This window comes from Paroedura picta, chromosome 8, assembly GCF_049243985.1.
Source record: "Paroedura picta isolate Pp20150507F chromosome 8, Ppicta_v3.0, whole genome shotgun sequence".
NCBI lineage: Eukaryota > Metazoa > Chordata > Lepidosauria > Squamata > Gekkonidae > Paroedura > Paroedura picta.
The window spans coordinates 20,442,207-20,469,304 of NC_135376.1; the positions used below are offsets into that span (position 1 = coordinate 20,442,207).

Sequence of the window (27,098 nt, forward strand, 5' to 3'; positions counted from 1 at the left end):
ATACCTGACTCCACCCTCTTTCTAAAAATGCCTGGTAGACACCGCCTTAGTCGCCCTTGCCACAGACTACATTATATACATATATATGCAAAATGTTATTGTTTGTTTTGGAAACTGCCGCTCAAAACAGCAATATATGCAGAAATTAATACACTAGGTCAGGGGTAGTCAAATTGCGGCCTTCCAGATGTCCATGGATGCTGGCGGGGGGTCATTGGAATTGTAGTCCATCTGGACATCTGGAGGGCTGCAATTTGACTACCCCTGCACTAGGTAATACTAATAAAGCAAAACATATATATATATTAATCTCATGATTTAGTCAAGGCCTTAGAGGGGGGGATGTGTATGCATATATATGCCATCTTTAACATTATTACAGTTCTTCTGAGCTATGGGACACCCCCTTCCCCCAATAGTTCCACCTATATCCCTTGTATCAGGTATTTGATTTACTAGGTTAGCAGTTATATAGGTCTGTGACATGCTGATTTTTGAGATTCAGCATAACCAAAGAAACCGTCATGTCAGAGGACTAACTGTGCATCACCAAGCCATGTAACAAATTCCTGTTGCAGTTTGTTTAAGACCTGGAGGGGGCAGCAGGAGAATTTAGAATGAAGATATAACAAAGAGGAGAGGGTGCTTCATCCTTTCCCCCTTTAAGCCATCTCTTTAGTTTCACATTTTCACCCCTTTCAATTACCGTCTTGTCCTCATGGGGCTCCAAAAGCATGTAAAGTGTAGGGAGCCCCTCAGTTTCTCTTGTCAGGGTTCATGTGTACAGATATAGTAGATGATTTAGCCAGCCGCTCTACAAATGTACACATTATTGCTTGCCATTTGATGTAATCACATTGCCCATTCAACGACTTGATCCATCATTCAGTTAACCTGAAGTACTTGCACTTAAACCAATTTATTCTCATTTCAGGCAATTGCATTAAATTGATTGAAATCACAGTACTTCAGTTTCTAACTGGATGTTACAACTGAGAGGGCTGTAGATTTTGTTTATTCTTATAATAAGAGATTCTTTTTGTTTGGACCCAACGTGCAGGGTATAAAAAATGTATCAGTCTTGTTCTTTCTGGGTTTCTTTCCCATGAAACACAAGAATTTATGTGTGTGTGTTTGTGTGTGTTTTTAAGTTACATATTTCCACTATGATTCTTGTCTTGTTGATATTGACTTTGAAATTATAAAAAATGATTGGTTATACAATAATGGTTAATTATTTAGAACTCAGTTCTTGTAAGAACAGGATTGTAGCTGTCAGCACGGTCCTTATTAAAATTAAAACAGTTTCACTGAGAAGTAGTTAAAATGCCTCATTTAGGTTAAGTGCATAGAATGTCAACTCTAGTCCATCACCTGCCAAGTCCCAAATGTTTGTCTGGGTACAACTGTATCTTTCTCACTTTTTTGAATTTCAGATTTCTTTATTTACATGTTTTATTTGAAGTATTGTTATGCTACCTTTCCACCTGATAAGGGTCCCCAAGGAGGCACACATAAAAAACATTTAAATGTTCATAGAATCATAGAATCATACAGGCCATCTAGTCCAACCCCCTGCTCAACGCAGGATCAGCCCTAAGCATCCTAAAGCATCCAAGAAAAGTGTGCATCCAACCTTTGCTTGAAGACTGCCAGTGAGGGGGAGCTCACCACCTCCTTAGGCAGCCTATGTTTTAAAAGTGTAGTACATAAATAAACATAAATAATATCAGAACTATGGAGGAAGGTCAATAATTGTTATTGGGGGTATTCCAAATGAAATTTAATGTCTTCACCCACTAATAGAGGGAGACAGGAGAATTTCTGCAGGGATGGGCATTCCAGCGTCTTGGTGCCACCACCAAGAAAGCCTTTTCTTCAGTGCCACCCATTTAGTCTCAGATGTTGGAGGCCAAATGAATGGGCAGGATCATAACGGAGAAGGTGGTTCTGAAGGTATGTTGGTCCCGAGCTTTAAAGGTCAACACCAGGACCTTGAATCAAACCTGGAAGCAAATCGGAAGCCAGTATAGATGAAACAAGAATGGAGTGATCTAGTACCTCTGACACCCTTGTCAACACTCTCACCACTTCGGATCAATATTAATTTATAAGAATAAATCATGTAAGATGTCTGAATTTCAAAAACTAAGACATAATTCAAATGAATCACATATTGTGGTCAGTTTAAATATCATGACACTCAATGAGATGTGGGATCTTTCAACGTTCCGCAGGGCCTGCAAAACAGAGCTCTCCCGCCAGGTCTACGGTTGAGGCCGGGCGGCGCGGAAGATCTGGGCCCTCCTTACATAAGTGGCGGGAACGAGGTACATCAGCACCCTCGGCTCACCCTCTCCTTGCTAGAGTGTGTTTTAGGGGGGATCACTGGATTTGACAGTTTTCTTTCTGATATGTCTTTGTGAACTACAAATGGGTTCGAGGGGTCTGATTGGCTGGTTTGGCAGGGAATTATCATGTGGCTTTGTGTGGATGCTGTGACACAGTTTACTAATGTAAGAGGATTAACTTTTGCTTATATATTCCTACTGTTATGATGGTCAGTTCTTAGTCTGACGAAGAGTGCTTGCACTCGAAAGCTCACGCCTTAATAAATGTTTGTTGGTCTTAAAGGTGCTACTGGACTCTGATTTTATTGTGCTACTTCAGACCAACATGGCTACCCATTTGAATCTTTCATTTTTGTTGTTCTTCCCACAGGCAACTTCTAAAAATTGAAGCCTTGTGATCATGGCTATTAACCATTATTTTCTATGAATTTAATTTCCTGTATCTACTGTCCCATGTACCACTTCAACCATTTTTTCCTAAACTCAAATTCAAGGTTCTCTCAGGCTCACCTACCTCACAGGGTGCTTATGGTGGGGAGAGGAAAGAGAAGGCAATTGTCAGCCGCTGTGAGACTCCTTCCTGTACAGAAAAGTGGCATATAAGAACCATCTCTACTTCTTCTTCTAAACTAAAATTCCTTACCTCATAAGGAAGGACATTTAATCCCTTGATCAATTTTGCTGCCATTTCATACTTATTTTCCAGCTCTGCAGCATCCTTTTCTTGAGACCGAGCACCAGTTTTAGTTTAATTATTTATCTTAGCCACAAGCAGTTGTAAATCCATTACAAAGAAATGTGAGAGTCAATACCAGGCAATTGACATAGACTATAACCAAATATTCAGTCATGTCTAAGGAAATGTTTCATAATCCTAATATTCTCAGGAGCAGTGTTTCAGCTGGATTCAGAGTTAATTTAATATTGCATTAATGTGCATATAGTGTTCCCTCTACTCAGGCAAAGGATGCAATGGACCAAGTAATTAGTATAATTTGCCTGCTAGCAAGTATTCTAGTTCTGATAGCTAAAACAAAAGAGTTATTGTATAAAAATGGGGTCAACAGATTGTTCCTATGTTTAGCTACATAGGCACAATACAACCACAGTTAAAGTTCATTGTCTTCAGTGGAACTGAAATTTTTGCTTAACTTTGGGAGATCATTTCCTAAAGTACCATACAAGTAGTGACAAAGTACTTCTTGATCCAACAGATTTTCATACTGTGCATTGTGAGGGAGTAAAAACTTCCATTGAAAAGCACTCTGCTCCCATAGAAATAATGCATAGTTTTTTTTCCTCAGTGCTTCCTCATGCTCCCCTTGCAAAATAGAAAAAGTCTACCATCACCTTTCACCATGTTTCCTCTTTTTTTAAAGGTCTTACTCTTCACACCCACTTCTGCCAGTTTCCTGTGCCTTTGTTCTGCTGTCACCACTCAGATTTTGTTTAAATTATACCTTATTTACCAAACATTGTTCCAGTTTAAGACCAAATAATATCATGACCTACTCCTAGCAAGTGGGTAACAGGCACTAAAAGAGCGGTTCTCAACCTTCCCAATGCCACAACCCTTTAGAACAGTTCCTCATGTTGTGGTGACCCCAAACCAGCATCATGGGGTTCTTGAGGCAACACATTTGTAGAGGTGGTTAGCTATTGTCTTCCTCTTATAGCCAGCCCAGTTCACCCTGGTGATTTCCCAGCCCAAAGGTATTTTCCAGCCCAGGGCTTGCAACCCTAACTATACAGTTGGGACAAAACAGGTATAGACACATGATGCTTTTAGAAACCAGTATCATATTCACAATTCTAAATGAAGCACCAGTTTGGGGTGGGGGAGAGTTTGGATTTTTCTTTCTTTCTGAGTTTTCCTCTCTTCCATGCCACATTCTGGTATTTACCAAAAGAAAAACAAAACAAAACAAAAAGGTCCATTCCCCCAACTTTTTTGCTGTTCCGATAAGAGGTGCTATAAATGTAGACTAACTTCTAAATGCCGCCAGCAGTTTATTCATTAACCATCTCGAAGGACTCGTCTCCTTCTTTAAAAGCTAAATGGAAAGAATTATGACCATAGGGATTCATCTTTGCAAATCTGGCACTCACGGAGTTGCCTCCCCCCTGTCCCCCTCCCCCCTCCCCCCCCCCCCCGCCTCAGGCCCACTAGTTTTGCAACCCAATTATCTAGTTTTTGGAGTGCCAGAGTTGGGGGTGGGGTGGGCTGGAGAGAAGATATTTGTTTGCTTGATTCCACATGACAACTCCAGGGTAACTGAATAGACTCTACGGTTGGTTTGACAGGGCAAGCACGCTGAGCCAGCCTCCGTGAGTGCCAGAGGCGAGGGTGGGATGGGGTGGGGGGGGCCTGGCAGGAGGACTCTGACAGTTGTAATGGATTTTATCAGAATTTCTGCAAAGGTTGGCTATTTTGTCTTCAATTATTAATGCTTTTCTGAGGGGTTTCCCCCCTCCTTTTTGGTGAGGTAATGAATAACTATTAAGTTAAACCAATATGTATTCATATTCGCTTTTTCAGCAATGAATAATTGATTGTATGCATGGGGGGGGGGAGGGGGGAGGATAGTCTTGAATGGCTGCATGTTGAAAGACCAAAGTGGCTTCCTGAAGTGGGATTAAAATATAACCTTAAAGTTGTAATTGTTTGAGAGATTATGTTAACAATGGGTATGCTGCAGTGGTTTGTTTGTGAGCTCAGGATTTTTAGTGACTTGCTATTTTATATGTGGGGAATGTGTGGGGAATTAGTGGAATATGTTACTGAAAGAAGAGGCAGGGTCTGTGGAGAGCATGTTTCACAGCACATAGATTAATATTTCATTGTTCTTAATTTCTCCTCAGGGCTCAGGGCAATCTATTTATCTCTCACCACCCTCTTCTACAAACTTCTCTACCACTGCAGCCTTAGTTTGGGGTGGAGGGTGGGGGGGAGGAATGGCCAAAGGGGAACAAAGATATTGTCTTGTTGCACAATTTCTTTTAACAGTTGCCTGGTTGACTGATACTGAGACAGAACTAAAAAGCATTGAGGGAATGCTATGGAACGCATATGAGATTGCTGTGGAATTCACACTGGGTTTTGAGGGTCACAGTCTGTTGATCTGAATGTTTCCACTGCAGTGTCATATTCTTAGTGGACTTCTGGGTTCAAATTTCTCTAGTATGCTTCATTACGTCTATCTTCGGTCTGTCTCTCGGTTTTTGTGGATAACCAAGTCTGCAATATGTTTGTCACAATCAGCATAGTTTGATACCAAATAACTTATTTACAGACAAAGTTTTGTCAGTGCTGAAATCCCTAATGACGAATTAAGGATGGGACGTGGAAGCACTGTAAAGTTATAAACTCTCATTGTTGTATCTGTACTCCTGGTATTGCCATTAAATGCTTTAAAAGTTAGAATAATGCTTAATAAAATCACATAGTTAATGGAGTCAGGTGGGCAGCTGTGCTGGTTTGAAGTAGTAGAACAAAGTTTGAGTCCAGTGACAGCTAAGACCACCAAAATTTTATTCAAGGCGTAAGCTTTCATCAGGAAGGGTGTTGTGCATGCAAATGCTTATATGCTGAATAAAATTTTGTTGGGCTATTGGACTCAAACTTTGTTTCAGATAGTTAATATTAAACTGGATCATTTCTCTGTCCACAGTTGAAACAACACTGCTCAGATAACCATGAGGTGGGATAAAAACATGACTGCATACAGTTACATAGCATCTTTGAAATCGATTGGATAACACAACTTGGATGATGTCCAATGAGGTCTGGATTCTTGTGTGGACCAAATATTTATAGCAATGATTCCCAAAATAATGGAATCTAGGTAGTAGAGAAATGGGCAAGGCTCCAGTTAATTCATATTTTACCAGTGCTATTAACCAGTAGTCTGTTGGGTGACAAACAGTAGCTCTAAAAAGTCTAAAAGAGAGCCAGCTTGGTATAGTGGTTAGGAAAAGTCGCTTCTAATCTGGTGATCTGGGTTTGATCCCCCACTCTTCCATGTGTAATCAGCTGGTAGAGAAAAACAGCATATAAAAACCAGCTTTTCTTCTTTGAGAGACCTCCTGCCATGCTTCAGTCCTAGCTCTGTCCTTCTTTCAATTATGACAAGTTGACAGTTCTAGATAGAACTAAGCAGTTTAGAGTAGTATGATGATCCAGGGTCCCCTCCCTCAGTAACCATAGGTCATAGAAGTTCATCAGATGTTCTCATGAAAGGAGATATTTTGTGATGACAAAATAGTTTTTAAATGTTCCTTTTATATAACAACTCATATTAAGATTACCTGAACAATGTTGTTTAGTTGGTTCACTTTCATAAGCATTATGATCTGCTTGTGTTTGGAGTATGTTTTGAGTTCCTTACTGTGGATTCCGTAATTAACCTCCACATTAGAAACTCTCAGAATTCCTCTTCTGTAAAGTGGGTAAATGACATTCTAAAGTGGGTAAATGTCTTCTAACATCCTTAGTAATATGTGATTTGTTGTGTAGCTTGCAGCTGAATCCACCTGCTTGAATTATGTATTTTTGTGTTCTTGTTTTGTGCTTATGGCACAGCTGACAACAACTGTACAGATGATACCCGTTTACTGGAAAATATAATTTCCTGGGAGTGGGCTCCTTCTTCAGGCTAATCTCCCCATGATAGTCTGGTTGCTAATGCGAGTCTATGTGAAATAGCCCTTACAACAGAGATTCTGAGGCTCATGGTATTCCATTTTCTCTTTTCCCTCTAACCCGCCCTCCCTCCTGATTTTTCAAGTGACCCTCAAAATTCTCCACCCAACCTTTTAAGAATAGCTTATGCAGTGCTTCATGGAAATAACACAGCACCTTAACAAGAAATTAAAACCTCCAATGATCCCCTCCTCCCATACTAAAAAAGTAAAACCTCCAATATCCCCTCTTCCCATGCTAAAAGACAGGCTGAGTTATGGAGGATTCTGTTGTTTTTTTCTTTTTTCCAAAGCAAGTTTGAGTAACATTGGATCCACACCTTTAAGAACCCTTAAAAAAACATATCTGTATTTGCAGAGCCTTTTTCTATCCCCTCCCCTCAATTTAAAAGGCGGAGGATTCTCTCCTGTTATGCTAATTGTCGCCAGAGGCTGGCCCCCTTGCATTCCTCTACAAATGAAAAGAGTCATTGACTAGCTTTTCACCAAAGTCCTGAACTTGAACAGTTTCCCCTTCAGACACCAGAAGCTGCTTCTGCCAGTAGCATCCTACCCAGGAAATACGATTGCTTTACAGGTTTTAAATAAAGCATCTTTGTTGCATGGAGAGATGTGCACAAATCTAAGATGACATCATGTAAAAACATGAAAAAGGTACCAGTCAGGAAGCTGAAATGTGGATAATTTTTGCTGAGGAAGCAGCCCACTGGCTCCACCACCAAATCCAGATGGTATCATTCCTTAAGCCCACCAGGGGCTTAGTTGCAGGACTCTCTGCACATGGCTGTGAGGCCTTCTTTGTATTTATGCCTCTTCTGTGAAGTGGTCATAAGACACCAACTCACACTCCTACGCCAGCATGGGTGATGCACCAGTGGTAGGATGATATTAAATCCATGGGTTCAGCAAGCCACAGACAACCAATAACTTTACTGGAACATGAAAGCACTGAACACCAATAACCAGAATCTTTATCCCTTTGGATCCTACCCTGATTCTAGAATATTGTGAACACAGGGGAACCACATTCAAAAGACGGGTCTAAAAGAGCAGACTATATCCTTGTGGCCCTTGAGTTCTAACAAAGTTAACTAACAGCAGCATTATTTACTAAGAAAGATGTGCATGTTCAAAAAATAGAGTATACTACGCGAGAAAAAACTGCATATTCTGCCTTGCATTTGGCAATAAATGGATAAGCGTAGTAAAAAACCTGCTAAGATTTATCTATTTATTTACTTCCATTATATGCTGACTTTCTCCCCAGTGGTGACTCAAAGCTGCTTACATTGTTCTCCTCTCCTGTATTATTTTATCCTCACAGGAGCTCTGTGAGGTGGGTTAGGCTAGGCTGAGAATGGGACTGTCCCAAGATCCTCCAGCAAGCTTCATGGCAGATTGGGGGTTTGAAGTTAATTCTCCCAGATCCTAGCCCAGTACTAACTTTAGGATGCTTAGGGCTAATCCTGCGTTGAGCAGGGGGTTGGACTAGATGGCCTGTATGGCCCCTTCCAACTCTATGATTCTATGATTCTATTATTCTAACTACTGTACCACACTAGATCTCAAGATGTTTCAGTCTTATTAGACATTTCTGTCCCATCATAAATTATCTTTAAAAATGTCAGCTTTGTCATCAATAAGCAGCTACCACGTACGCGAGCCCAAATCGTCTCTTGGCTAATGTAAAACATAATCCTTGCAAAATAACCCAGTAAACTGCTAAGTCACGTCTACATTTGCTAAAACACAGTCATGTGACTGGCACATAGCCGACTACCTTTTTAGTTAGCCCTGACAGAAAGAAACTGAGAGGCATGTGAGGAACAATAGGAGTTTTGTGGCAAGGATTTAAACGTATGCGTCTGATCCCATGGGAACTGCACTAGACCATACATGCTGTTTTTAAAAGATGCTGATCAGAATAATCTTTAATCCTTTTCTTTCATTTTGGGACGGACGAAACCTCTGTGAAATGCTGTTGAAAAGTCAGTAAGAAGACGCTTAAAAAAAATTCTTCACTAATAAACAAAAATAAAACTTAATATTCTTAAAAGGTAGCCCATCTGGGTGAATGACATCTGTTGTGCCTCTGGATACAAGGAGACCTTAAGCTTGGGAGCTGAGACAGGGATTCTGAACCATTGCTAGGGATGCACTGGTCCCAGAGTTTTAGCCAGTCACTGGACAGACTTTATGGAGCAATTACAGGCCTCTAATTACAGTCAACTGTGTGTTTTTGTGGGAGGCACAAGAATGTATATAGATTCAACAGTTCTGGTTATTGGTGTTCAGTGCTTTCATGTTCCAGTAAAGTTATTGGTTGTCTGTGGCTTGCTGAACCCATGGATTTAATATCATCCTACCACTGGTGCATCACCCATGCTGGCGTAGGAGTGTGAGTTGGTGTCTTATGACCACTTCACAGAAGAGGCATAAATACAAAGAAGGCCTCACAGCCATGTGCAGAGAGTCTAGCAACTGTGTAAGTCGATAGCAAACCCACTGAAGCCTTCCACCATGCAGAACACAGAGTGTTAACGACACCCCTATGAGGAGCAGACTCTGATAACTTTTATAAAAATGTACGCCAGTTAAATCCTTCACACTGTGGATGTCTGAAAGTGGGTATTTATTGTTTGATACCTCTGAGAACTGCAGTGACATCAGTGTCTCCTCTAAATATTTAATATGGCCCTGACAGTATACACCCATTGATTTTGCTGTCCATTTACCTGCTATTATTTCACTGGAAATTAATATGACGTTTCATTGAGTTATTTGAATGAGACTTTCAGGTGGGTAGCCGTGTTGCCCTGAAGCAGCATAACATAACACAAGTTTGAGTCCTGTGGTATCTTTGAGGCCAACAAAGTTTTATTGAATGTATTTATTGAATAAAACTTCAGAAGAGAAGCAACTATGTATAGAAAGAGGAGATAAGAGACCTGTTGGGTGTTGCCCCCGTTCTTCTCAACTACTATTCTGGAGGCAAGCAGGGGGAAGTATGCTCAAACAAGCAGGAGGTCTTCTGTTGAGCCAGAAAGGATATTGAAGGAGATAATTTAAAAATCATCAGGAAGTTCCTATCCTATCTATGCTAAAGGTATATCTCATATCACACCCCCTGCTGGACACCCTTTATATTCTGCTCAGTTATGCACTCTACAGCAGTGGTCCCCAACCTTTATTAGGCTGGGGACCGGCAGGGCATCGGGTCGCGCCCGCAGGGACCGCGCCCGCGCGGGCCACGCCCATGCTTCGGGCCGCGCCCGCGAGCCGCGCCCGCTGATCGGGCCACGCCCGGCCGCGCCCGCGGGCCGCACCCACGGGCCGCGCCCGGCCGCGCCCGCGGGCCGCACCCACGGATCGGGCCGCGCCCGCGGGCCGCGCCCGCGGATCGGGCCGAGCGGGCGTGGCCTGCACGGGCGCGGCCCGGCCCTGATTCCCTGCCCGCCCTCCCGCAGTAAGTAGCTTCCCGGGCCACAAGCTTGCGGCCTGGGAAGTTTCTTACTGCGGGGGGGGGGGCGGGGAGAGGGAGCCGCGGCCCGGCGCCATGGCCTTTGCGGCCCGGCGCCGGGCCGCGGCCCGCAGGTTGGGGACCACTGCTCTACAGTCCTTGCATATTCCAACATACATGAGAACATCTTGAGACTCTGAAAACTCTTGACATCGGTGATTTTCTTTAAAAAACATCCAGAAGGGAGGACGGTTTGGGAAGAAAGACTGGCCCTGAACTATGAATGGGTGTCTAACTGGGAAATTCCACTCAACCTCATTTTTATTTTTAAAGAAGCAAAGTTCATAAGAAAGACTGAATTTCAGAAATGCAGTTGTGGATCTTTTGGATCAGACTGGCATTTGGCTAGGAAGGGAAGGGGCTTTCCTGCTTTTGTGTGTGTGGGGGGGGGGGAGGTGCAGGCAAGAGAAAGCAAGAAAGACAGGGTTAAGATAGAAGTCTGGAGGAAAGGGACAAGGAAATGCAGATATGCTGGTTTAGGCAATGAAAATTAAGACAGGAAGGAGGGGCACAAGGTGATCTTCAAATAGAGGTTGCATAAAGAGGGATAACCATTGTTCTTTTGACTAACTCACAAGAGGATGTAAGGTAGATTTGCATAAGAAATGTAGGGGCTGGCAACCCTAGTAGTATGACAAGGTGTCCAAACCTGAAGGTTGTGAGTACTCAGAGCCAGTGTGCACAAGAAAACAATCCTTGTACAATAGAGAGGTTTATTTAAATAATATCTCAGAAAAAATAGATTTATCTTTAGGGAACACACAACTCTACAGTCATACAGCAAGGAAAACAAGAAAATCTAACTTAATTATCTAGCACAGTGGTCCCCAACCTTTTTATCACCGGGGACCGGTCAACGCTTGACAATTTTACTGAGGCCCAGGGGGGGTAGTCTTTTGCCGAGGGACGTCGCCGCCGCCTGAGCCCCTGCTCCGCTTGCTTTCCTGCTGGTGCCCCTGACCTCCCACCGCCCACTGGGGGGCACTGCCAGCAGCAGCTGCGCAGTGTCACACTGAGAGGGAGCCCCAGCCATGGCAGCCACCGGAGAGCACCAAAGGTTAGCCATCGGCAGAGTGGCAGGGCAGCCCTCAAGGCAGCAGCCGGAGAGGAGGATGAGGAGGAGCCGTGGCCCAGTACCGACTGATCCACAGACCAGTCCCGGTCCCTGGACCAGGGGTTGGGGACCGCTGATCTAGCACATTAAAAACCTGCATGAGTTGGCACAATCTTACAGATCCAAATTAGAAGCATCAACTTAGAAGCTCAAGCATCATCTGATGTTTCCAGGCTGATATTGAAGACAGCTCCACAAATACCGTTTATGCACTGGAGATTTCATGCCAAGCTGCAGGCTAGAGTTTTAGACATGGCAGGTTGCCCCACCTCTTCCTGCACCCACACGGGGGAGCATTTGGCCTGGTGCACCTCATCTGCCCCCAATTTGTGCTCCTGTATGGGAGCTGGGACAGTGAAGATCCCAGTGCGTTAACGGTCATAGAGTGTATTTCAGTAACTTGGATGTGATCAGAGCATGGATCATTATGGGTAAACAATGCATAATTTCTTCCAGAAATGGCCACAGAAGCTTTTGCTGATAGGTTCTCTTCTCAGCAAACTTTCCTTCAATTGGGTACCAGAATTTTTGGACACCCAATCCTACAACCTTAGTGCTATAAATAAACACTTGATGTTTCAGGACAGCCAGAGAAAACAGCAAGGCCAGAAAAAGCAGGGGACTAGCCACTTTGTGTACTTCACTTTGTAAAACATATTCATGCCCTGGCTTTCCCAAAGAGCCCTGAGCATTTTAGAGACCCAGAGTCCCTCTTCACAGAATTACAGATCCAAAAGTTTCCCCGGTAGAGAAGAAATGGCTTTGACCACAGAACAGAAACTTCCTTCATTTTACACCCATGTACTATTTTCGGTCGGTGGTGCAAAAATATTGACAAGGTCTTCATGAAATGGAAAGCTGAATGCAGCTTCTGACCTCATGCTTTGTATTCATGAGCAGTTTTATCCTTTGGGGGAAAGAATGGCTTCTCCATAGTGGCACCATTAATTTGCTCTCTTTCAAACAAGGGCCGGGCGGGTGGGAGGGGGTCTCTTCCCAAGAGAGGATAGTTTTCCACTAACAGAAAGCTCTCTCTTCTGCATGGAAACAACAAGCGGAACAGGTTTTTGTGTATTTTGCCCCAGAAACAGAAGCTTTCATTCAGCGATAAGGCCACTCCGCTTTTAGGTACTTTCTGGTCACCTGACCAAGCCCTTGGTAACTTTTAGGCTGCTTTAGTTTGCATTCCTCAAATTCCTGATTCCCGGCCTGGCAATTAACAGCTTCAGGTTCACTGCGTTAACAGCAGATTCCATAACTTTCCACTTGTTGTGCCCTTGGATGCTGGACTGCCGCAGCAAACAGGCGAAGCCACACGGTAGCGACCCAGACCTCAAAATACACAACCTGGCAGCTGTGAAGGCCCCCAGTGTATGCTACTGCGGAGTCATGTCCAGGTAACGCAATGCTTTGCATTTGTCTGTTCGTCAGAGGTCCCTTTATGCTAGAACAGCCCCTGGACTGAGCCTGGGGTTTTCTTGTTCCAGGGTAATTTTTTTTCGAGTTGCCAGACATTCTTTTTTTTTGGGGGGGGGGGGGGGTTGGCAAGTGAGATGTACAATTATTTTCAGGTAATTCTTTGATTTTCATTTTTAATGAGGTAAATGACAGGGGTCCATTCTAGGGGTGGGAAAAAGATAGATGTTCCCCGTGTCGTGAAAAAGCATTTGTAGTTGGCTGCAGAGTATTGTGCTCAGTGTGATCACTAAATAAACTGTTATTGCCGACGAATGACATTAAATAGGAGTCCCTGAGAGGAGTGGCAGGAGCTGCTTCAGTATGGATCATTTATTGGTATAACTTTGCAGCTGAAATTCACACTGGCACCCCAAGTGAAGTCCATTTGGAAGGGTTTCGGAGGAAGTGGTGTGAGGAAGGAGCCTGAGGGGCATTTCCCACGGCTTAAAAATAGCACAATGGTTGCTGATTGAAAACGCTACTAATTTGCCATAACGCACGACGTCGTAAACAATCTGCAACAATCCTGAAACCGACCCGCAAAAAGCGCTTCGTTGTAGCGCTTCTAGGGGAATCCAGAAAACTGGATTCACCCTCCGGATAGCGATACACTCCTGCAACCAATCTGCAACAGTAGCGCTAAAGACCTGTGCGTTACCATTGTTGCGGGTTCTTCAAAGTCCCTCCTCCCGAGCCTGTCCTCCAAACTTCCGGCGAACTGTTCGCCATTTTTTTTTTCTCCGAGCGAGCGGGGATCTACGAGGCAACGGGACAGCGACTGGCTTTCAAGCACGATCACTTTCGGAAATTCTGCCCGGACACCACAAGAGTTTTTCACAAGCACAGTGGCACACACCGTCACGTTCCCAAAATTTGCCCAAAGCTTAAAACCCCGTCTACCATCGGCCAGTCCTAGCGGAGTCAACGTACAGGGATCATTTTAAAAAATTTTCCTCTGAGCGTGCCAACGAACATTCGCCGCTCGCAGTCTCCTGCTTAGCTTAGAGGGGTTCAATAGACGTGATTCGTGGTGATTTCATGAGGGGCGGCTTATGTGTAGTGGGTCTTTGTGTGGTTCCCAGTGCGTGCTTGTGCTTGGGTGCGGACAACCCCTTCCATTGGCGGCTAGACCTCCGGCAAGCGGAGTTGCCGTCCCCCGTTCATTTTAAAAAATTTTCCTCTGAGCGTGCCAACGAACGGTCGCCGCTCGCAGTCTCCTGCTTAGCTTACAGGGGTTCAATAGACATGATTCGAGGTGATATCATGAGGGGCGGCTTATGTGTAGTGGGTCTTTGTGTGGTTCCCGGTGCGTGCTTGTGCTTGGGTGCGGACAACCCCTTCCATTGGCGGCTAGACCTCCGGCAAGCGGAGTCGCCGTCCCCCGTTCATTTTAAAAAACATTCCTCTGAGCGTGCCAACGAACGTACGCCAGTTACATGTCATGTTTGGTTGATTTATGCTGTGGCTGGTGAATATTATTGGGGAACTGCCGAGTACTGCCGCACTTGCTCTCGGTTGAACACCGGCATGCGTTTGTGTAATGGCGGACATTTTCCTAAAATGGCTCCCGCTGCATGTTCAAACTGCTCTTCTCGCGTGTAAACGAATACGCGCATGCGTTAAGTCAAACAACAAGGGCGCCAATCTGGCCATTAGGAGCAGATCCTGTTCCCGCGCGAGGAGTTTTGAACGTGACATGTGACCTGATGTGGCCAATGTGCGTGTCCCCTGCTGCCCTCCACCAATCAGGAGCCGGCTAGTCCCTTTGTCTTTGTGTGCGGGAAGGTATATGATCCGTTGCACCCTGCACCTCCCACCACCATTTTGCTCAGCTACTAGCAAAAGCAACATGGAATCGTCTTCTCAAGCCTCGTCCGTCCCTGCAACCGGCCGTGGCCCAACTTGGAGGGACGCGGAGATCAGGGACCTGATCGGGATTTTCTCGGAGGAGAAAATCCAGGACGCGTTCCAGTCCTCCCACAGGAATAGGGAGGTTTTTGAACAAGTGGCTATTAAGATGCGCGCCCTGGGCCACAACAGGACCGGCCTTGAATGCCGGTCGAAGACCAAGACAATGAGGGCAGAGTACATGAGAGCCGTGAACCATAACAAGGGTTCCGGCAACGAAAAGGTGACCTGCCCCTACTTCGAGGAGCAGCGCCAGCTGTACGGGGACGGGGAAGGATCCGGCAGGCCGAAGCGCGTCGGCCGGAGCCTTAAGGTGGTTCGGAAGCCGGCTGCCCCGGTCGAGGAACCACCCGCTGAGGAGGATCCCGGCGAGGGAACCTCCTCCAGCTTTCGCCCTCCACCCCCCGTCCAGCAACGAGCCGCGGAATCGGTAACGCTGGACCTGATCGCCATCGTTCCTGGGGAGCCAGAGGAGGCTCCTGAGCAAACGCCCCTTGCCTCCGGTAAGTGATTTTCTTTTTATTTTATATTTCCTTTTAAGCAAATGTGTGTTCTGACGTTTGGGCATCGTTTTCTCGTGTGTTCGTTGCAACGCATAATACGGTAGGCTGTGGAGAGCTTGCTGTGGTTACTATTTGAAACGGTTTTAATTTTATAATTTTATAATTTAATTTTTAAAAGATTTTAAAAGAAGGTAGGCTGTGGAGTGCTTGCTGTGGTTACTATTTGAAACGGTTTTAATTTTATAATTTTATAATTTAATTTTTAAAAGATTTTAAAAGAAGGTAGGCTGTGGAGTGCTTGCTGTGGTTACTATTTGAAACGGTTTTAATTTTATAATTTAATTTTAATTTTTAAAAGATTTATTAAGATGGTTGGCTGTGGAGTGCTTGATGTGGTTAGTATTTGAAACGGTCATGTTTAACCAACAGCCCCAAAATATTTGCAGCATGCCTCGCCCATAGGCCTTCTGCAGTACTTTGGCTCACAACTTTGGGAGCTTGCTTTGTGGTTCATGGTGTATGCTTGCTCGTTTTTCACTATTTTCTGCTCTTGTCCACAGAGACACAGTTGCCAGGGACGGGGCCCCTAGAGTCTCCAGCAGCACCTGACGTGGATAGTGATTCGGGGGCATCAACTAACATTGGTAGGTATTAGTAAAAATAGGGGGGGGGGCTGTTTTAACTGCTTTGTGCTTTTCTGTTTGTGCAGGGCAGCAGCACTGCTAAGAGAAAGAAGAGAGTCCCTCTGCGTTGCTGGTGTAGGCTTTGAAGCTGGCTTTGCCACCCTTTGGTCCTAGATCTGTTTTTTTTCCTTTTTTTGCAGATTTCATACCCGGAACACAGGAGGAGGAACAGCCTAGGGTGCTTGGACCTCCTGCCCGGCGCAGGCGGATACAGATTCAAGATGGTGAGCGTGCATGACCTGTTCCTTTCGAGCCATAGCTGCAGGACAATGTCGCTAGGCACTAACCATGTGCTCCCTTTTAATTGTTGAGAGTCCTGCTGTGAAAGTAGGCAAAAGTAAAAGCACACCATGGGCAAACAAACAATAGCCATGTGCTCGCCGGGGATTGTTTAAATTCTTGGCAGGAAAACACGGGGACAAAAAAGAACACCATGTCCACCATGGTGTGTTTTGACTTTTTGGATGTTACTAACAGTTTTGTTTCTCATTTTTTGCCAACAGAGGTTCTTTCAGATGAGGAGGAGGAACCACCCCTGGCTCCAGGCAGCCCACCACCTAGAGGTGCGCTCCCAGCAGAGGAGAGGCTTACGAGGGAACGCGGCAGGCTGAGGCGCGTCTCCGTCTTGACAAGCGTGGGAGAGAGGCTCCTTGAGCACTGCTATGAGGAGTCACGGCGTGCCGCGGCCGCTGACCAAGCCATGCTCACACTCATTGCCCAGGAGGGGAGAAAATTGAGGGCAGTCCTTAGAGAGACAAACCAAATCCTACGCGAAGGCGTGGAGGAGGTGCGTCTGATAAGGAGACTCATGGAGAGGGCTGTAGCGGTCATGGAAAGGGCCTACCCTCCACAAATCGCCCCCCCACCACCACCCACACCAACACCACCACTTCCAGCACCCACCCCACCGACTCCCTCTCAGAATGCCTCCACCCAAACAAGAAGGAGGACTATTCTCGGAAAGAGAAAAATAAAACCAGCAGACAAGTACTCCCCCTCCTAGTTTTGCCCACTTTTTCTATTTCATGTTATCTGAGTTTTGTTGTTTGTTGAATAAAGTTTATATTTTTGACTCTGTCTCTGTGTACCCTACTGTAGAATCTGCAAGGCTGAAAGCGGCCTCTCTAGTGATTGTGTATATTGTGGTACTGCTGTGTGGGTTGGAGGTTGGAGGGGTGTTAGTTCAAGGAGTTTTAGGAGTGTGGTGTGGGGTTAAATATGTGCGAGTTTAAGAAGTCACACTGGAGTCTTGTTATAAAATTTGCAATAACATTTTATTTTAAAAAACATTTTAACAGGGGAAAAACATTAGGGAATGAAACTTGGAGCCCCACCAGCACCACCACCCCCCACCCCCCTGGAAAACCAATTTTTTTTAACAAAAGTATACATTTAACAGGGGAAAAACATTGGGGAATGAAACTTGGAGCCCCCCCCCCCCAACCCCTACCCCAAAACACAAACAGGAAACAAAACTCAGGTCCCACCGCTCCCCTCCCCAGCCCCTTCCATCGCCCTAACTCTCCTGCACAGCCGTCCCACGGTCCCCCTAACTTTGCGCCGGAAGAGCTCTTCGTCCTCCTTCTTCTTAACTGTGGGGAGGGAGAAAAAGTACACATTAGTACCACACATATTTTCAAATTTCTTTAGTTTACATGCATACACTTTTAAGTGGCCTTAGCCACAGTGTGAGAAGAGTTGGGCAGTGGGGAACATAACCTACGCTCTTCCGCCTCCCTCTGTTGCCTGTGCTGCTCAATCTCCCCTTTCAGCTCCGCCACTTGAGCCTCCAGGGAAGTAACTCTGGCCTCCATGGCACGCAGCCTTGCCTCCACAGTTTCAGCTATAGAAATCAAACAAAGAATTTGATCACACTCCAAAAGGAAGCATCACATCAGGCTCCCATATGGCTCCGTGTGGGTACACACACATGGGTCTCCCTCACAGACATAAAACTCTCACCTGCAGCCTGTCCCGAGGTGGAAGGTCCCTCTTCCTCCCCCTCCTCACGCTCAGGTGCTGTTGCCAGCTTGGATGGTGATTGTGTGGCTGGGCAAAGAAAAAGACAAATCATAATTAAAAGCACACAAAACAGAGATGAAACACAGCTGGTGGACACACCACAGTTAGAGTCTAAGCGCATAACCAAAGTGGTTCTACAGTACTGGCTGGCTAAGTCTGAGGGGGTTGACAGCATCTAAATACTTTCTCGAATTTCATTGGGGACAGTAGGGGAAAGAGGCAGCTAGTCATTCCATGCATGTTTAAGGGCAAAACACAACGAGGGCAGCACTCACCCATATGCCTCCTCATGTCCAGGGGGGGCTTCCCAGCCTTCTCCCATATTTTCACCATCTGGTCGTGGAAGACCGTCCTCCCACTTGGCTGCGGGATCCCCCCCCACTGTTCCAGACTGTTTAGGAAGTCCAGCTTAAGGCGCTTGAATTTTGTCCGGACCTGCTCCCAGGTCCGGACATAGCCCCTCTCCCTCAGCTTTGAAGCCAACACCAGGTAGGCACCCTTGGTGTGGCAGTGGGTGCTGGCCATTAGGCGGCCAACACTTTTTGATTGTAGCACCAGCTCCAGAAGTGCCTCAGCCTCGGCGCGCTGCCAGAAGGAGCCCTTCCGTGGCTTCGGCATCTTCGGAATGACGGTTAGGGAACGAACGTGCGTTGCTCCGATCGACCACCCCGTTTTTTAAATGTATCAAAGCTGCCCACCAATAAAATTATTCCTTGGAACATAAGTGGATTGATCCTCCGGTTTGACAGGGGTCGCCAATACTTCCTGGCTACCCGCCTCCCCGAACTTTCCCCATTCAGCGCTTCCGTATTGTGTTTGTCAATTTCAGTGGGGAGTTAGCATTTAGGGCTGTCAAAGTGCTTTTGGACCAGAGAATCCCCGTTTTTTTGCTGGCAAAGTACACAAACCGCACAAGACAAGGTTAAACAAAGAACACAAAACTTTATTCAACAACAGAGTAGGAAAAACAATTAAACACGCCTCCTGTTTCTGTAGATGTGGGTGGCTATGGCGTCCCGAACCTTGCACCCCTCAGCATATATCCTTTTTCTCCTTGCTTCAGGGATGTCCTGTGTATCCTGAAGGACTACAGGTTCAGGTTCGTCCTCAGGGAAGGGGATGTTATGTCCCTTGTCCTCGCATATGTTGTGCAAAATCACACATGCGATTATCAGCGGAGTCACATTGTCAATATGTACATGGAGTCGTGACATTAAACAACGGAACCGTGACTTCAAACGTCCAAAGGCACGCTCCACTACATTCCTTGCCCGGGAGTGACTGAGGTTGTAGTGGCTCTGCACGTCCGTCCTTGGCCGCTTGTAGGGAGTCATGAGCCAGCGTCGTAATGGGTAGGCTCCGTCCCCGAGGACCAACGCCGGCACACGCACGCCCTCAATGGTGGCGGTGGGGTTTCCTGGAACAAAGACCCCTTCGTCCATGGCTTTCCTGAGGTTGGATTCCCTGAAAACAAGGGCATCATGCCTCCTGCCACTCCACCCCACCTCGGCATCGATAAACCGGCCGGAGAAGTCCACTGTTCCTTGCAGGAGAACAGAGCAAAAGTCCTTCCTGTTCCCGTACTCTTTTATGCTTCCCCCGGGGGCACGGATAGGGATGTGGCTTCCATCGACGGCCGCAAAACAATGCGGGAATCCAAGCCTGGCAAACCCGTCCATACTCTGGAATAAGGGAAAGAAAAGAATATAAGCCATTGCATGTCAGCGTGGGGTGTATCGCGTCTTCGTTGCTGACCTGTCAAACAAGAAAAAAAATTTAAAGGGCAAAAGGGAATAGAATGACACTCACCGCTCCAAGCCGGTCTCCGAGGCACACGACTTTGCTGAACAATTCCGCCTCCATGGCGAGGCAGAACTCCTTAAGGATATCGCCAACCGTAGTGACTCCGAGTCCGAATTGCTGGGCTACTGTCCGGAAGTACTGAGGGGTGGCCAAGTACCACAATGCGGCAGCCACCCTTTTTTCAACTGGAACGGGGCGCCGCATGCCAGTGACTTGCCTCTCCATGCGTCCACGTAGAGCCTCCACGAGTTCAAAAAATGTCCCCCTCGACATCCTGAAGTTGGCAATCCAGTGGTCATCATCCCAGCGAGTCCACACAAAATTCTCCCACCAGTCAGAGGATCGTTCGTCCACCCAGAACCGGGGGGGGAACCGGACCTCTGCCAGAGCTTGCCAGCGTTTCTTGGCCGCCATGGTTACCCTTACAGAACGTCTTCTGCTGCTGGTCAGCGTTCCGGCCACCCGTTCTCGGTACTCCGCGATAGCATACGTCCGACGCGACAAGGCGGTATTCATGCGCTGGACCACCGCGAGCATGTAAGCCAGCAATTGAAAAATAAGCCTCTCCATTGCAACGTTGACCTGTGCTGCGGGCAGTAGGCTACGCAAACAAAAGAGTGAGGCCGACCGCGTGTCTGCCCAGGTGCATATAAGCAGGTAACCTGTGGGCGTGTACTGTGGGCGGGGATTAACCAATCAAACATGTCAATGCATCTGGTTCCTAGAAAACAATAGAAAACACGTTCCAAGGGCGCCAATGATTGGACGATAACGCGTTGCTACGGGGTTTCCTGGGTTTTTTAAAAAAAAAGGGAACCCCGACAAGTTCGGCTTTAGGGTCGAGGTCAAAGGTGTGCCTGCAGTTTGATTGACGGGCACGGGAGGCCAGAAGCGCTAAAAAGGGACCTCCTTTGTAGCGATAAGACGGAGAACCGGAAGCCTGTGGGTTACGAAAGTGGCGAGAAGTGAAAGTGCCAAATTCCGCAAAAACCGCAGCTGTGCGTTACGGGCACGGCTAGTTACATTTCGCTACTTGAAGTAGCGCTTTCACAAACGGCAACCAAATAGCAACTTTGAGCTCTGTGCGAAATGGCCCTGAATATACCTCTTGCTTGTAGTCAATGAGCATGTTTTATATCTGGACCGGAGGGAATTTTGACAGGGTGTGATTTGCACTGGAACATTCCTGTCAGAATTCATACAGGTTTCAAACTGCCAGCTGGTTTAATCTCATCAAGAATTTTTTTGTTTTGAGGTGACCGTACTCTCCAGTCCTGACTAACAGCACCTGTTTTCAGGGTGTTGCCAAGTCCTGAGGGGGGAACTGGTAGAAACAGACACACTCTTAGATAAAAGTACTAGAATCTTAAAAAAAAAACACATACACACACATACACACAACAAAAACCACTGATGTTATCACTGCGCTACATCTGAGTTATGCAAAGTGTCCTACATTATGCTTTGGCTACCAAGAATTGGAAAGGGATTTTATTTCTTAATGAGTGTTTAAAAAAATTAAGAAGTATGACAGGGTGCTTTAGTGTGCTTTGTTAGACTACGTTATATGAGCAGCATTAAAAATTCAGCTTAGGAGTGAATGTTTAGAGCAGTCTATTGCTGCAAGTAACACTTACTGAAAAGGTGAGATGACTTTTTTTTAATTATTGGTTTAAGAAGTTCAGTACCAGCCTCAAGTGCAAAGGAGGCAATAATGCCATTCCACTGCGTACTATCCCAGTACCTGTCCCTTTTGAATGGTTGCCTCTTTAGACCCCAAAGAATAAGAAGCAAGTGTTGGAGAGGAATTCTGTCTTGGTTGAGGATAAGGTCTCCAAAACAGGGCAGGAGTCACTGTAAAGGTAAAGGTATCCCCTGTGCAAGCACCGAGTCATGTCTGACCCTTGGGGTGACGCCCTCCAGCGTTTTCATGGCAGACTCAATACGGGGTGGTTTGCCAGTGCCTTCCCCAGTCATGACCGTTTACCCCCCAGCAAGCTGGGTACTCATTTTACCAACCTCGGAAGGGTGAAAGGCTGAGTCAACCTTGAGCCGGCTGCTGGAATTGAACTCCCAACCTCATGGGCAGAGCTTTCAGGCGGCTGCCTTACCACTCTGCGCCACAAGAGGCTCTTAGGAGTCACTGAGGCTGGCCCAAACTGCACTTTATTACTGTACTTATTATTAATTTTATTATTTATTTATTAATTGAGTTTCTAGTCCGCCACTCCCAGCCAGGCCGGCTTGTGGCGGTTTACAAAAAAAACAATTAAAACCATTAAAACCCTAATACATTAATGACGAAGCACTAGTGATGTCCCTATGAACTCTCCATGTCTATCTGCATCCAAACCTCATGATATATTTATCCATGTTCCACTGAGTCTTGGTTTGGCCTCTGTAGCTCTCAGCCTCCTACAGGTTTCAGCTGGTGGAAGGATAAGGGAAGAATTGGTGGGGGATTAAATCGCATGCCATTGTCGGGTCTTTGGGAAGACAGGCAGAGCCCCACCTCTTTGGCTGAAGTTCACCTAATGAACTGTTGTGCTCAATGCAGACTGTGGTTGAACTTTTTACCTGCCCCAATTAATCCACTGTAATTCTGTTAATCATAAATATGTGAAAACCTCTGTATAGAACCCAATGAACTTGGCATGTATGTTAGTTTTTAAAATGGGAAGCAGCTTTAATATTTTATAATCTGCCCGTTAGCGTAAACTTATTTGCTAAATCTTTTCTGATTTCTTCTCAGCTTTTCTTTTTCACTTCTGCAACATGCTCCACACTAGTCTCAATGCATGTTGACACTTACAACAACATACCCAGCCTTGCAGAGAATGTTCTCAGAAGCACCCTTCTTCTCTGATTAAACTCCCACTCACACACAGTTCTGCCCCCCCCCCAACCTGCAAGAAAGCCTGAGGAAACAGGTCCAGCAACAAGTTCTAGAGGTCACTAAGTAAAACTATGAACTCAGGGAAGGAATGTGGTTACAGAAAACTATACTTATCTGTACTGCCAAAAGACTAGAGAACATTCACAAATCCAAAGTATTATGGAAGTTCTACAATTTGTTTCTGATTTTGGCATGAAGCTTATGAAGCTACCTTCAGCCCAGTTCCAAAACTGGCTCCTCAAATCAAAGTCTACTCTGATTCGCAGAGTCTATTTGCCCGCTGTGGAAACAGTCTTTATGTTTCCCCCATTGTGGTAAATAGAGTCTTGGGGGCTGTTTTACACTGGGAGGAATGGTGGGTGGGGCTTTGATCCTCTCCTCTCATGTTAAGGTCCTGACTAGAACCTCCCCCCCCCCCCCCGTAATTTGTCAAGGAAATAATCCTGGGTGCATTGTTCACAGAATTCTCAACATCTCATGGAGTCTAGACATTTTTCACAGTCCTGAATCCGGAGGTGCAGGGTATGAAAACTGTGACATTCTGCATGCCAAGTATATGCTCTGTTTCTGCACTCTGGTCTCTGCCACATCATGTCTCAAGACTCTCACACATGCTCAGTCATAAATGCCTTTCAGGCCACTCATCTCAGATCCCATTCAGTGGATGAATTGTCTGATCAGGAAACGTCCCCAGGCATTAGAGAACATTACAGTTCTGGCTGCCATTCAAAGAGGCAAAGCCATACTGAGAGAGGTGCAATAACCTGACAGTAGCTTCACAGCAGTTCTAATGCTTTTAGCCGTCAAGCGGGAAGGGACACAACAAAAAGATTTTACAATGGAGAATGGCGTGGAGCAGCCTTTTGCAACCTTTTGACCATGGAGGAACCCCTGAAATATTTTTCAGGCTTCAAGGAACCCTAGAACAGATGGGAGCTGGCCACGCCTGCCCCGGAAGTGACATGTCACCAGAAGTGACATCACGCTCACCTCCCACTGGAAGTGATGAGTGTTAGGAAGGGCCAATAGGGAAAAAAACTGGATGCTTTATATGTGCTCTGTGTAGGGTCAGGGTTAGAGTTACAAATTTTGTTACCCACCCTGAACAACAATGGAAGGGCAGGATATTATTATTCTCTTCTGCCCTAATAGACTCTTATCTGGAGTATAGATTGTACATCAAAATAATCAGATGCTGAGGCATGCCCATTCCACTTAAAACCAATCTAAAAACAAGTTGTCTGGTTTTTTTTTAAGTCCAGCTAACATATTTATTTACTAGAAACAAAGCCCATTGCAAGTTGGAATGCAATGGGCTCTAGGATGGGCTTTGAAGGGGGCAGGGCAGCCCACCTTTGCACCCTGGCTGCCCCCATCCCCCTGAGTCCAGCGGCCCCCTTCCCCCCTGGGCTCAGGGCTCCCTCCCCCCACCCCACCGGTCTCACCACCCGTCCCCCAGCTTCAGCATGGGGCTCGCACCAAAGTCTTCCCCCACCCACTCCCCCCATGTCCCCAGCTTCGGCGTGGGGCTCGCGCCAAAGCCTTCTCCCTGCCTCCCTCCCACCCAAGTCCCCGCCTTCGGGCAGGCAAAGGAGCACTCTCTGACTTCAGTGTGGGTAAAGGAGCAGTCTCCGACATGGCGGGCCTGCTCCTTTACCCACCCCGAAGCCGGAGACTGTTGGTTTGGTTGTTGGTGACCTCAACCAAATGCCTGGTGGAAGAGCTCCGTTTTACAGGCCCAGAGAAACTTCAATAGCTCAGGGAAGTCCTGCTCTCTTTGGGGAGCTCATTCCACCAGGTGGGGGCCAGGATAGAGAAAGCTCTGGCCCTGGTTAAGGTCAAACAAGTTTAGGGCCAGGGATCACCAGCCAGTTGGAAGTGGTGGACCTCCACGGTGTTCCTGTGAGGACCCTGGCCACTGCATTCCGGATCAGCTGTAGCTTCTTGATCAAGGTTAAGGGTAGGCCTGTGTAGAGTGAGTTGCAAAAGTCCAGTCTAGAGGTTACTGTTGCATGGATCTGTGGTTAGGTGTTCCGGGGCCAAGTCAGCCTGGTTAGAATTTGGATGGGAGACTAACAAGGAACTCGAGGGTTTTAGGCAGAGGCAGGCCAATGGCAAACCACCTATTAATCTCTCTTGCCTTGAAGGCCTTATGGGGTTGCCATAAGTCTGCTGCAACATGATTTTAAAAATTAACAAAACTGTCTGAATGCCAGTTGATGAGGGCAACAACAGAGAGGGCATTTGGCCTCTGCCCCTACTACTAGTGGCCTGAGTAGCATCAGTCACAGTTGGACCAGTCACAGTTCCCTCAGAGCTCTCTCAGCCCCACCTATCTCACAGGGTATCAGGTTACTCTTCTTCTGTGAAAACTGGTTGCCCACTCAAGGAAATAGGATGCTGGACTGAAATGACTGAAATGAAATAAGATTCTTCTTATTTGGAATCTAGAGCCATTCCGCACCAGGATTTATGCAGCAAATTGGTTGTGGGATGAAAAAACGCCATTTTAAATAGTGGAATTCGTCATTATACATACCTCGCTTTCTAGTGGAATCCAGTTGCGTTTCTATCGTTTCCCACAGGTTTCCGGTCTCTGCAAAAATCGCTAGCCAGGAAGCGATATTGCCGAGCCCGTCCTGCCCCTGGCCGTCAAGCAGCCAATGGGCGGCTGTTATCATGATCCCAAAAAGCCCCTTTCCCTTTAAGGAAGTTTTTAAAGAAACACACACACATGTTGCAACGAATCTGCGTTGATTCGTTGCAATGGAGAGACCCATCTAGGTAGCAGGTGGTGTTTGAGCTGCCATTTCATTGTTGCCACGTTCCCCCCGAGTGAAAAAACAAAATACCCCCCCCCCCGGCACGGGCGCAATTTTCGGCCGAAAATACAGTAAAAAATAAAGGGAAAATAAACCAGCAAACGGGGCTGTGTGTTGTTTCGTGCTTAGTGACTTAAAACAGCTCTGCAGCCAGGGAAGCCGCACTGGGTAAACAAAGGCTTGCCGGTGCGTTCATCTCCGCTCACTCGGAGAAAAAAAATGGTGATTGCTTCGCCGGAAGATCAGAGGAGAAAACTAGGGGGCGGGACTTTGCAGAAACCGCAACGATGGTAACGCACAGAACTTTTTCGCTAGTGTTGCTGATTGGTTGCAAGAGTGTAGCACTTTCCGGAGGGTGAATCCACTTTTTGGGATTTCCCTGAAAGCGCTACAACGAAGCGCTTTTTGCGGATCGGTTTCAGGAGTGTTGCAGATTGTCAACGACGTTGTGCATAATGGCAAAACTGTAGCAATTTCAATTTGTAACCATTGTGCTAGTTTGGAAGAGTGCAGAATGGCCCCTAGTTTTTCCTTCCCCCACCCCTTTTTTACCTGTGTTGGACTTTATGAATTTTGTGCCTGTATTGGGATGAGAGGTATGCAAAGGGAGACAATGGACCCTAAACCTATTTTACTTGTGTTGCACGTATTATTGACTTAAGACAAATCTATGTTTCTGTTGAGAAATGTTCTTATCTTTTGGCCCTTTGCCAGTCACTTTGAGCAACATAAGTGTCCTTGCATTTTCAGTGCATTTCTTTTATAAGATGTGTTCCCTGAGATTTGTTCTTTCCCTTGCTTCTATGTCATGCAAGTGGAAAATACATCTCTTACTGCTCAGTTAAAGTTCCTTTTTTCACCTTTTGAAGAGGACTTTTACCCCTTCTTTGCCCAGTGGAGGAACAATTCACTTAAATATGGACATTTTAAGAATCCATATGACACACCAGAGTATTCTAAAAGTTCACCTAAAGATATTCTTTCAAGTTATTCTTTCAAGTTATAAGCTTTTGTGGGCATGCACATTTCTTCACCGTATCTGAAGAAGTGCCCATGCCCACAAAAGCTAATGAAACGTGGTTGGTGCCCCCAGATTTGTGTTCTGCTGCTTCAGACCTGAATTTAAATATGCTATGTTACCTACTAACAGCATTTGGGGTAGTATAGGAGGAAGGCCAAAATGGTTTTGCCAGAGGTTCTACATTCACATGTGCATGCACTTGCAGAAGCTCTGACCCCAGGGGCTTCACTTTCTACCTCCTTGCTGCTGTCTTTCAACTCTCTCTTCCAAGCTGTAAACCATCAGTTCCTTTTCCC

At 46.0% G+C, this 27,098-nt stretch overlaps 2 protein-coding genes across 7 annotated transcripts in view; both read left to right on the forward strand.

Moving 5' to 3' along the window:
- Window positions 1-4,626: 4,626 nt before the first annotated feature.
- Window positions 4,627-27,098, forward strand: part of VEPH1 (ventricular zone expressed PH domain containing 1) — a 153,694-nt gene continuing 131,222 nt past the window's right edge. The window contains exon 1 of one of the 6 annotated variants that reach the window (XM_077348599.1): window positions 4,627-4,679. The gene's annotated coding sequence lies outside the window, so the exon portion shown is untranslated. Of the gene's footprint in view, window positions 4,773-12,734; window positions 13,084-27,098 lie in introns of those variants that run through there. The other 5 variants (XM_077348598.1, XR_013233440.1, XM_077348601.1 and 2 more) reach the window with 5 other exon arrangements.
- On the forward strand, window positions 13,585-17,269 carry LOC143843052 (uncharacterized). The gene is made up of 4 exons (XM_077348602.1): window positions 13,585-15,555; window positions 16,116-16,199; window positions 16,379-16,462; window positions 16,742-17,269. The coding sequence occupies exons 1-4, from the start codon at window positions 14,934-14,936 to the stop codon at window positions 17,239-17,241; spliced, it is 1,290 nt and encodes a 429-aa protein (XP_077204717.1). The 5' UTR covers window positions 13,585-14,933; the 3' UTR covers window positions 17,242-17,269.

Bases quoted from the DNA above. Each gene is read 5' to 3' on its own strand.
- LOC143843052 (XM_077348602.1), top strand. From the start codon at position 14,934: ATGATCCGTTGCACCCTGCACCTCCCACCACCATTTTGCTCAGCTACT. The intron at 15,556-16,115 runs GTAAGTGATTTT...TCTTGTCCACAG, and splicing joins GCAAACGCCCCTTGCCTCCG to AGACACAGTTGCCAGGGACG. The intron at 16,463-16,741 runs GTGAGCGTGCAT...TTTTGCCAACAG, and splicing joins GCGGATACAGATTCAAGATG to AGGTTCTTTCAGATGAGGAG.